The following is a 12,694-nucleotide window of genomic DNA, read 5'->3' as shown; positions in this document are numbered from 1 at the left end:
AAAAAACTTATCATATTTTTTTCTACTTAGTAACTGAAAATTTTGTACCGTGAATATTTGGAGCAATGTGAAAGTACGCAGTATAATAGAGACCCAACACTATTTTAATGTGTATATATATATACATAATATGGCTCATATATTTTGGAAACGTAGGCATGAATACATACCAACTTTCTTATATGTATATATAACACATTTGAGTGAATTTTGTATAATTTGTAAATATTTTATCCAATAAATGGCAATTTTTTACTCTAAATTAAATTATTTTTAAATAATATGTAATCATATATACTTACTGTTTTAATTTAGGGGTAGTTTTAAGGGTAGAAAAGTTTAAGAATATGATAATCATTTTCGAGAGTGTGGAATAATATTTAAATCCTTTTCATTTTATCAAACAAATTTTTAACAATTTTTTTATCAAGGGGTAGTTTTCAAGGATTGAAAGGGGGTTAAAAATTTGATAATTATTATAGAAAATATAAAATATTACTAACTCTATACTTACATCTTTTTATATCATACCAAAGTATTTTTTTGTGATTTTTTCAATTTAGGGGTTGTTTGCAAGGGTTGTAAGGTGTTCAAGGGGTTTAGAATGATTTTAATTTGAGGTAATTGTGTTAGAAAACACTTTAAAATTTCACCACTTACTATTAAACATGTTTTCTAGCGATAAAATGGCTCAATGTCGATTTTTCCATTAAGGGGTTGTTTACACCCCTTAAAAATAATAGGCGGAGTTCAGATCATTTTCACTTTTGAATTTAAGGGTAAGATGAGCCTAATTCCAAAATTTCATGCAAATCGGTTCACAGTAAAAAAATTCGGAGGTAAGACCGTATTTTTCGCTTCAATGACTGCACTAAGAAGTACGGATTGAAGCCATTACCAAAACAAGCCCTGATGGTCAGGGGCAATTGTGATCGGTACAATTTTTCTGTGCCAGATTCAACGTGATCTGAGTTTGGAAAGTATAGATCAGAAATGCTCTATCAGTTCGGGTTTCAATGACACCTTTGATACCATCTCGCACTTCTGGCGGAAAAAGAATAACATCCTTCGAGATAGTGTCTAAATTCATTGCTCCGATTACATACTCACTTGTAAAGTTTAAATTGAACTATTTTCTATCTGTAATACATACAAAGCTACCTATATCATGTACAATCAAATGATAGGGACAGAGGATTGCATAGATTCATTCACTATTATTTAATAATTATTTTTTGTTTAACTTACTTCAACATTCCAACATCTATAACTATCTCAAATGTTATTAAAAATGTTCAATTTACAATATATTTCAATAGTAAAAAATTTAAGTTGATAAATCACTTATATAATAAACTATGTAGTTAGGGACAGAGGATTACAGTGTTTGATTTTTGTGTTTTAAAATTACTATTCCGTCTTTTTAACATCTGTTTTCGTCTGTTTATGTCATTTAAAATGTTTAACTTGTTATATATTTCAATAGGACATAAATGAAGTTAATACCGTAGTCCAAATCGCAAAATTGTCTGTTACGTGTTAGAAGTGGATAAAAGTATAAATTTATCCTTAACTTATTTAATCGATGCAATACTTGTCAAGATTAAGTGCTAATTTGATCTGAGCTAGATTCTAAATCAGGGTAGAGTACCAAATCACTAAAAACTCAATACAACACCATATATATGTCATACCCATACTCATGTCCATGTTCAGCAGACATGGTTTTATAACGATTTGTATTATCATTGATACTAAAAATATTCATGTATCGAAACAAGTCTACCAATCATAACAATATATCTAGTCATAATAATAATAATCATATATGAAATTAATACAATACACATAGTGACAATATCATAAATAATAAAGGAGCTATAACGATCAAACAAATAATTAGGGTACTTTGGGATTATACCGACCACACCAGTATGAAGAACACAAAAATATAAATTTATAGAAACAAACATAAAAGAACGAAAAAACAACTCTTTAGTTACAAAATTACAACGATTATCAATTGTTAATGGGGTCAGATTCCGTTATATTCCCCCAACGCTTAAACGTTTTTTCAATGAACTTAGAACGTTATAAAACGATGTAGTTGAGTAACAGAACTAACATTCCATCAATCAACCAATCAACAAGCATTTCCAGGTATTGCAATCGGTATTGTTGTCGCTGTTATCTTATCTTTCTCGAGAATCCCGATTACGGCAGGCCGCGCGGCATCACATGATTATTTAAGTTTTTTGCACGATACATAATTGCCTTTCCATTACAATTCAATTTATATTTCTGATCAGCCCGTCTAGAATTTGATATTTTACCGATAGGTACTATGGCCGGAGGCATTCGCATTTTGGGTGGCGGAGTGTGATCAAGAGTAAAAACAAGTTTTGTGTGTTTTTTTCAATAAAGAGTTTAGTTTTTGTTTGGTAATGTTTGTTTTTGTTGATTTTTTTGTTTGTAGAAATGTAGGGGTAAAACACGGAAGTACAACAAAGCGACGCACCACCTGAACGGGCGGCGAGAGTCTGCAATCACGTTATCTACTAGACCGCTCGACTTTGACCTCTGTATGAGGATGGGGAGGGGTTTGCGATAAGAAAATTCCTCTTTTATATTGACGAAATATTGTTCTACGCTAATCTAGTAATCAGTAGAAGCAAAATGTCAAATAACGATTTATGTCTGGGTGTGGTCGGTATAATCCCAAAGTACCATAATTAGAACTGGAAATAGGAAAAACTCATAAATGACAACATAACTATCATTTACAACAGAAAAACTAAATATGTATAACTATTTGTGTTTTCTCTTGGGTAGCAATAATTAAACGCTTTCAAGAATTTGTTGAAAACATTCTCTCTAGAAAACCATATTTCTCTTCTGTACAAATACTTACATTAAAGATCTGCAAGCAGATCAGCTAAAACACCACTTTTAAAACTTCATTTCACAGTCCTCCATGAGCTTTTGACTGTGTTATTGTTTATAAAAGACAATACGTTTATAATATCAAAGCGTTTAAAGTTGTTACAAGTTAGTTATTGTTCAAAAATCAGTATCGTTTCATTATATCGATAGTTATAATTAAGTAATATCATCTATCAATATCAATAAAAAAACCAGGTCCAATTTTCGTACTCCACACCTAAATCATTCTATATAACCTGATTACGATAACGTACTGATCAAACATTTCTTTGACCATAAAGGCTTCAGTGGCATCTGTGACACCATCCACCACTACTGGCAGAGATCTCAAGGTGTAGCTTATCTAAGTATCAAGCATAGATCAAATGAACGTCTCAACAAATCTTCAGGTTAGACAAGATAACAAGTACCATAGCACGAGGACAATGAATGTTTTATCATTTGACAATATCAATGATGGCTTTCTCGCACTTGTTTTTCATGCTTCTTAATTTCCAAGGACTGTCTAAAGGGTTGGCTACATTGGTTTCCTTAAATTAATGTGATTTTAATGTATGACAATAATATGTGATGTGTAAACTAAACATGGTACTTGGGCTTACCTGGTGTCTTTTTCTTTACAGATCCATTAACCGACTTTGGACTGTCTTTTTCTTTGCCATTATCCAACTTGCGTTTGAGGGATGGCGTTTTGGGTGGACTTGATTTTGTATTATTTGGACTCCCATTTGATGTTATACTTTTGTTAAAATAATTAAACAACGTTTTTTGAGACATTTCTCTACTATAAATAAGTAGTCTATGTAATGAAAAATTCTACGAAAGAAACAATGACAATCCCAGTCAATAAATTATTTGTTTCTAGGTTATTTTCTGAAGAATAACACAACGCAAGTTATATTGTACAGTAAATTTGATAATCTTATAAAAAATATATCTAACCTCAATTAAGATATTCATATAATCACAACTAAGACATGCCGATTGCAAGATTCCACCATATATTTAACTGATGATAACCAGCACTCCATCAGTCTAATAGCAACAGTCTGCAACTGCAAGGTTGTGGATTGAGGGAGCAGCATTTTTTGTTATTTTTGGTCTCATTCCCGCCAATGAGCGTATTTATAGGTTATACTCGTCAAAGACTTAAAGGTTAATATATATATATAAAACCTGTATATATATATATATATATATATATAATTACAAATTTTGACAAGTTATTTAACAGAGAAAAGATTAAACAAATATTTAAATAAAAAAAATTAAACTGAATCAACTACTTTAATCCAAACACAGTACAGTAATTGTAAAAGCTCATTTGTGAATTTGGATCGGTTTACCTTAGTCTTAGTGCAGCGTTTTAAATCTGATGCTGTCACAGATTTCACTCCCAGAATCCACATATGTTCATCTGAGGAGAAAAAAAAAACAGGGATTGTGTCTAAAACATTTTAGTGCATTTAATTGTATACCTGATGAGACAATGAGAATACCTCTTCACCTAGATTACACTATATTTTGTAGTCTAGCTGTCTCTGATGTCGAAACGATGCAAAGAATTCAATTTGAGCTTATTCATCGCCGACTTTTTTATCTCTTCAGACGAATATGACTCTATATGTTTCCATATGACTCAAGTATGTGATAACGTCAGATTTCAGACACTGCTCTAAGAGAAAGGTGAACTAGAGCACACTCAACATAAGCATTGAATCAACCCATCCCACCATAGCTACGCTTACTTATCTCTTAGTAAATATTACCCATTACTCACTCCTCAGCTAACTCTTTTGAATATTAATAAGAATGCCGAATGACGAATTCAGATATGTCGAGGAACAGAAAAGGTAGAACATAGAAGTATCATTGGAACTTTTCACAGCGACACCCAACTATTAGACCTAGAAATAGTTACTACTAACGGAATATAAAGCGCACCACTAGCAAATTCAGTTGACTGTTACTAGCTAAAAATCTCAGTGATATAATTGATTGAAGTCAAAGGCTTTTTATTCAGTTAAAGAATACATTTACTACGATTAATGCTATATGATTTTAACAGTGTTAATGGTATGTTCTAAATGTAAGTACTGTGTGGTATTTATTTATTTGTATTTCAAAATTTTCTCTATGTTTAGGCCTAAGTTTTATTTTATTTTAATCTTCAACTTATTTCAATTAGTTACTGTTGTATGTTACTGTATAGTTATTCAACATTCAAGAAATTGTAAATGAAAAACTTCGTTGTAAATTTATATCAACATTATAAATGTTCTTATTTTAAGCTTTCATATTCTACATGTAATGCTAGTATCGACTCTGTCTATTGTACTATTGTAAAAATATGGCTATGGCTGATTTCAATAAACATCTTAATTATGATATGTTCTTTCTTTCGGGCCATCTCATTTGAGGTGCTTGTGATCGACCAGCTGGCACTAGTATTTAAGTCCATGATTTATGATGAGCACTGCGGTTTTTGACAGGTTTATACGACTCTAACAAATATACTCTCCATGTAAAACATGGTCCTTTTAATCGTGATCCAATTCAACGTCGTCTAACTCGACTATGCAAAGCGCGTCTATAGGCTAAATAGATTTCTCCTCGACAGGGCAGCAAGCTCAATGAATAGGACATGCATATTGGTCTGTAGAATTGAACTCGTTTGGAATTTGTCTTCAATGCAGAAAACTACTGATAAAGTCATACATTTTCGCCCTAATTGTGGCAACATTTTTGTGTTACCCAAAAGTTCCCTGATTAAACCATGTTTTGTTTACTTTATGAATGACTTCCAAAACATCTTGAAGTCCACTGAGTTCTGTTCACTGATGATACTAACCTCTTAGCAAAGATTGCCTCTATCTGAGACTGTTTACGACTCCATTAAGAACTCAGTGCCATAATGGATTGATTGTTTAGTAATATCATGCTCCTCAATCCTTCCAAGTGTAACGTGATTACCTTTCACCGTGGCTCCATTTTAGCTGTATCATAAAGACAATCAAAGGAAATCAAATGAATAAACATGTGACTTAAAATATGTTATTAAAACACATATGGTAAATATTAAACCTTGAAATATTTAAATAAAATTAAACCTTTCAGAGGAACAGTTTTAAATTATTGGGCTATAATTCTGAATTTTAACAATGGTATACTGTAAATTGTTTCCCAAATTACAATTTGTTCGCCTATTCGTTGACATGTGCACTGTATTGTATCTTGTAAGAAGTATTGATCTTGAATTTTTATTAATTTTTCTAGTAATTTTAGGGATTAAAATATAAAAAAATATATGTTTCACTATAAAGTAATTGTATATTTTACAGTATATAATAATAAAACTAAGATACAGCAAGAAATCTAAATTTAATGTCCATTTCTAAAATATTTTGTTTTTGTTGTCTTGTTATGAACTATCATTTCTTATAAATCAATTGTTCATTTAAAACATAAATTTCACTGACCACACAATTATTATTGATGGAATTTACCGAAACAATTATTTTCCTTTATGAACCTGACATTTGGTACAATAGATGACGGATTTTCTAGTACACACAGGATTTTTCATCTTCAATTTTTCCCCATTAAACCTGATATATTTCAAATTCTAAATAAGGCCCAATAACGCTAAGAAACAATCTTAACTATACTTCAGCCAATGACAATATTTTCAATATCTGCTGATCTAAACAGCTGACCCCTTGCACCCTTTGAATGGAGTGGTCCCTTCAAAGTGACGATGTTTCACACATGACTATATTCTTACTATGAATCTACAAAACATCACACGGTAGATTTTTAGATTTGTAGTATTTATAAACCATTCTTTACTAAAAAAATAATTTTTGCTCAACTTCAAAAATAGACATTAAAATAAAGAATATTTCGATACAATTCATAAAGATAGTAACTCCATGTTTCCTTACATTTATGAAAATCCAAATTGTTGGAAATAGCTTCTACAAAGTGTGCCACTATTCAGTATTGCCAAGCAACTCTTATCTTTTATTGATATGAGGGACTAAAATGGAAATAACTAAACGCAGTACATTTTAAACCAAATTAAATACATTGTCCCTGGAATGGGGTAAATACACTGAAAGGGTTAAGCCAAAAGAATAAAATAATTGCCAAGATCTATATAATAATCCCTTATACCGGCCACTTTGAAAAGTATCAATACACTTCAACATTTGGTAGTGGGCACATATTTTTGGTGGATGAACAGATGTTTGTTGAGTTCTGAAGTTTAGCTACACGAACAGGAACAAATCCAGCTACATGATAAATTTCAATGACTCATGCCAATGGTTAATCACCTATTTTAAGGTGGCTGTTTCTGATGCATTTTGATCTTTGCTGTAAGGTATCTATATATCTCTAACTCCATCATCACTATATTAGTTTTTGTATTAATTAACTTGTTAAAATGGTTTTGTGTTAATTTCTAATGATGGAATCAATACATCTGTTTGCTTATAATATATTCTCATAGTTCCAATATTGGGGCAGCAGCAACTCCATAAAGCTGCAGGTGTTTTGCAAAGTCCTCTAGATCTTGGGTTTTTATTGGTTAAATTATGTTCTGGTATTGATGCAAGCAGGGCGTCTATTAAAAAATGCACAGTTGTTAGAGCAGCAAAATCAGATGGGTCAGATAGTCTTGAATTCAATTCATATTGTTAATTAAATAAAAGCTGGAAGAGGTAAAACAGATTCCCATGACATAAAAGATGGTATTTGGCATAATGTTATTGAGCTTTCCAATAATCCACCTTGGTGAGGAGCAGCATAAAATGGAATTGAATTCTGTGACTGGATGCAAAATGGCATTGAATAGTTATGATCAGTGATAGGTATATATTTTGCATAGTTCTGTATTTGTACCAATAAAATTGGTTCTACAATCAGAATAAATATTGTTATTTTCGATGTTATTATCAGCCCTGAACTGCAGATTCACACATCTTCGTCAAACAGTTCAAGCTACGGTAAACTGACATTTTAATAGTCGATTTGAATATTACAGTTTCGACTTTTAGTAAGTAATCTTCCAGCGTTGGATTAAATATCAAAAATGAGGATTATAAATCTGGAGTTCTCATAGTTTAAAATTTATGAACATAGCACAAAACACAATATTTGGCAGGCCTATTACGCACGAGTATTAACATGATATAACATCATGGCCGGTATAAGGCAGGACAACTGACACTAGGTGATTCCAGTTCCCAGTGCATGAAAGTTAGCTGATCGGTTGGTTGGTGAGGTACTGTTACAATGGAGTGATGTGTTGAACAAATAATGGGAGTTGAATTGTAGCTTCTCATTTAACATGAGTTCAATTAATGGACTTCTTTTACAATTTTCATATTTTGTATACTTATAAAAATTGTTACATAAACCTCATCGGATGTGCATCAATGATGGCAGAGTTTTTTTAAATCAGTCACTACTCAATGCTTTTGTGTTATACATACAAATATAAACTGTTTTGATGAATCGTAAATGAAGTATCTTGGTGTTTTGTGGTCTACTGTAATCAATCCAGTTGATGAAAACAGTTTACTTGGATTAATACGAGTATTGGTAGTTTGCCCATCAGTGAAATATTAGCTATTTGTATTTCATGATGTTTAAGTAATTAATACATTTATGAATGCAAGAGCGAATAACACTTCTTACACCTTATATCCATACCTGTTGAGATAGTAGAGATTACCTACCTAACTGTGGACATGCTTGAAGATGTTGAATGTGATAGTAATTAATAAGTATGTTGACTAAATAATGTCTTATAGTTTGTTTTTCTAAAGAAGATCCCAGGACCCGGTGACCTCTCTCACACACTAAACATTTCACTTCAAACGTCTACCCCATTAAAATATACACATTTAAATATTACATTGGAAACTGTTTGGGTAGTATTCACCCATGTATTTGAGTAAAGAAACATATTTTGCTTTTTATAGTGGATTTTGGTAACCAAAAATATGGATAAAAACACGAGCTTCTGTTTAAAATTTGAGCTCTCTCCAATTTAACTCATCATTATTCCAAAAGTAATGACAGTAAAAAATTCTTATACAGCATTAGTTGTATGTGGTAATGGCAAAACAGCTAGGGCCACTAGGTGTGGCCTGCCAAGCTAAGGAACAGGACATGGTCATAAGTCAACGACCTGAGGCAGAACAGCCATGGCTACCATTGAATCATATGAGTTTACTACTAATCCCATAGGGTTAAATTAATACTCGTAAATTAGGATGTAATGTAGTACTTATTTTCGTTAATTGTAAGACAGGGCCTTATGGCCCTAAACTCGCAATTTGTCCAGTATGATACAAATAAAGTCATTTGTCTTTGTCTTGTTATATGGAAGAAGACTGATCAAGACATTTTTAACATATATAACAAAATTTTACAACTACTGTAAAGTCTGTTTAATATCACTTTGTATTGTTTGACGCCATTACTGTATCTTGATGATCATGTAAATAAAGATGTTTTTGATTTGAACCAGCAACCCTGAAATTCTTGAATTACTTTTAACTTGTAATGTAGCAAATATTGTTCAACCCTCTACACAGTATAACTACTGACCTTAGAATTCTCTGGATAGGGTCTAAAACAAAATTTGAATTTCAAGGAGCAATTGAGAGTGCAGTAAATTTCCAAGATTATGGTACAAACAGTGTTACAATCTTTTCTCTGTTTCTCATGATCACTCGTTAGTGTCAGACCTTGAGGAAAGGGTTGATGGAATATTAAAAAACAGGACCCACTGCTAAAAATATATTATTACAGTATTTATTTACTAGATAAATAGTAGTTTGAATAACTATACAATATATTTACAATATTTTCACAGTTTTATATCTATGGAATTGCATTTTTACATGGAACCGAGTACAAAAGATAAAATAATAAACATTTATTTATTCCTACACAACACTTATTGGGATGTCCATACAAAGGAATGTTAGTACAGTATAATAATGTCAACACACTCACATAACGCTCCTTATTCATATTTTACCTAAATTAATTACATTATTATACTTGATTATTACTGTTTTTATTATGGACTTAGTTTATTATGAAAAAACCTTATGTAGCTATGTTTTAATTCAATAAAAAATACAGGTTAACATTCAAACACCTACTTTAATGCGTTTAAAGCAAACTTAAGAACTAATTAACATTATACTTTCCATAGTTCAGTCTTCAGCGTATTATTATCTTGTTAAAACGTTTGTTAAGTACTGTACTAATATTATTTCTCATATTTTTTATAAAGAGTGCATTATTTTTATAAGTATAAGAAACAAGTCAAGACACAGTAGACCTACACCTTCATATAATTGCATTGTACAACAAGTACATATTAAAGAAATATTATGTTATTTTATTCAATCCGCAATTTTCTAAACAAAGCAAGATATAGAGATAAATACTTTTTTAAATAAACTTCCAAACAACTTCAACAAGTTATATGAAATTTTAATGTAACATTCAAATCCTTTGCCTGTTTAAATAAAGAATTTTGTCATATTGATCTATAATTATAACTACATGCATGAACTTCCTGGAACTTGGTAACTTTAATTTTACAGATTATTAGCTTTTTTAGCTGTAAAATTAAAAATTTATAACCTTAATAGCTAATAAAATGTTAAAAATATAAACAAATATGTCGACAGTAGTTCACTTTTATAACAAACATCAGGCCAAAAAAAAAATCCAAAGGAGCATAAAGATGCCTGCAAAGTGAATTGAATGCAACACAACACAACGGTACAACATATCTGTACAATTGACCCCGATGGCAGTAGCAAAGTCCTCCATAAGATCTGCATAAATACGATGGTGAAGCACCATATCTATAATTATTTTGATTGTTTAGTAAGTTTTACTGTCATGATTAAACAAAATTTATGTCTTAAATATATTTTTGTTTAAAATTATAAAATTGCAATAAAAGAAATTATTACAACTGTAATAATACATTACGCTCATCTTTAGTGTGAAATCACCCTTTAAAGGAAAGACCAATAATTAATTACCTTGTAGGTTCAAAACCTTGCCATTGTCATTTCAAATTTTATTTAAGACATCAATGTTATGAAATTTTTATAAGCATTAAAAATAGAGATATGTACTGAAATTAGAGAATTATTTTGAACTAAAACTAGAAGTCTATTGACATCCACATCATTGTCCTCCAGATACATTTCTCTTTTCCTAAATGTGAATTTACCTCTATTTTGTAATTCCAATGAATGTTTTAATATACAAAACCCTTTAAAACCAGACTTTTGTTAAGCATTTTATTATATTGAGCCTTTTGTACAATTACAATATCCTAAATTTCCAATATGGAAAGTCCAGTTTGTTTCCAGCGAGCATGCCAGTTCTTTATAAAATCTGTTATAAAGATTATTAAATATCACTATTTAAAAGATTGTATTAGTCTACGTACATTTAGTTTAGTAGGACTCACATATGTAAGTTGAAAATATTAATTAAATACAAAAATAATACTTAAATAAAATCTTGCAATATCGGGTGAGCATGCTTTCTGATCACTTCATTTTTCTATTGTAATATCAATAGACATATTATATGGTTTGTAAAAACACCACCTTAATTTATTACTTAACTTTTTTGTGATAAAATTTATGTGTAGAATATTGTATTAGTTATATGAAAAAAATAAAATATGAATTGTAAAAAAAAAAAAAAAAATATTTCCAGTAAACCTCAATAAGACATGCTTGATATTGAGCAACAATATATCGGAGATGGCTTTAATGCAGTTCTGACTGTTGCTGAACACTCCAGAGTCCATCGTTATGGATCTGATCTGAGGTGGAAAAATATTAATGTATGAGACATCTATTTCAGTACAAAAAATTAATCTATAAAAGTTATAAATACAGAAAGAGAAAATGATAAAATATTTACAAATTCACTTCCAATTATGTACCTAATGAGACAATGAGAACACCTCTTCATCTAGATTACACTGGATAGCTGCTAAAACCAGACATAGCTTTTTTGTAGTGTAGGTGGTCATTGAGGTCGAATTTGGACTTTAAAGATTACAGGAGTAGAGCCTGTGACAGTGTAAGATTTGAGATACTGCACTGAGCGGAAGGTAAAATGGAACTAAATTTAACATTTGCAATTTAAAAACTATTCATCAAATAAATATTACTTTAGCTACTGCCAAAAAACTTACTTTAAATCACCCAAAAATGTTTGTTTCAAGAACGTTTTTAGCACTTCGATTGCCATTACAGTCAGATATAACCAACTATAAATCTAGGATCTTCCCATCAATAACTGACAAATTTGTAAAATAACAAATTTATTTGCGTCACATACCCTATATGGTGATAAAATGTATTTTTAGCTACATCACATTGAAATTAGTTAAAATTAGTGCACAGGGTTGCTACAGGAGTCCAATAATGAAATTCCCTGACTTTTCCCTGATTTCCAGACCAAATTTTTCATTTTTCCCTGACTTTTTTCGACGCAATCCCCAGGGTTTTTGGCAATTAATGGGTGAGCCAGCCGAGCCACCTCGGCTGCCTGCTTCATGCGCCGCGTCGTCTGCAGGCTTGGACTCGGCGCTGCGGCAGTAAGTTTATTTGTGTAAAGGGATTTTATATTTTTCCCTGACCAACGTCGAAATTCCCTGACTTTTCCCTGACTTGAGACCGGA

The 12,694-nt window shown here is 31.1% G+C and overlaps 1 protein-coding gene across 1 annotated transcript in view; it reads right to left on the bottom strand.

The window, feature by feature from the left end:
• LOC124360475 (DNA mismatch repair protein Msh6) overlaps positions 1-3,993 on the bottom strand; it is a 53,076-nt gene extending 49,083 nt beyond the window's left edge. Inside the window, exon 1 of the mRNA XM_046814139.1 lies at positions 3,546-3,993. Within this exon, the coding sequence (XP_046670095.1) occupies positions 3,546-3,720 (175 nt within the window). The 5' untranslated portion in view covers positions 3,721-3,993. The remainder of the gene's footprint in view (positions 1-3,545) is intronic.
• Positions 3,994-12,694: the final 8,701 nt, after the last annotated feature.

This window comes from Homalodisca vitripennis, chromosome 4 (genome assembly GCF_021130785.1).
Source record: "Homalodisca vitripennis isolate AUS2020 chromosome 4, UT_GWSS_2.1, whole genome shotgun sequence".
Taxonomy (NCBI): domain Eukaryota; kingdom Metazoa; phylum Arthropoda; class Insecta; order Hemiptera; family Cicadellidae; genus Homalodisca; species Homalodisca vitripennis.
The sequence above is the reverse complement of the archived record's forward strand: the minus strand, read 5'-3'. Positions and strand labels throughout refer to the sequence as shown.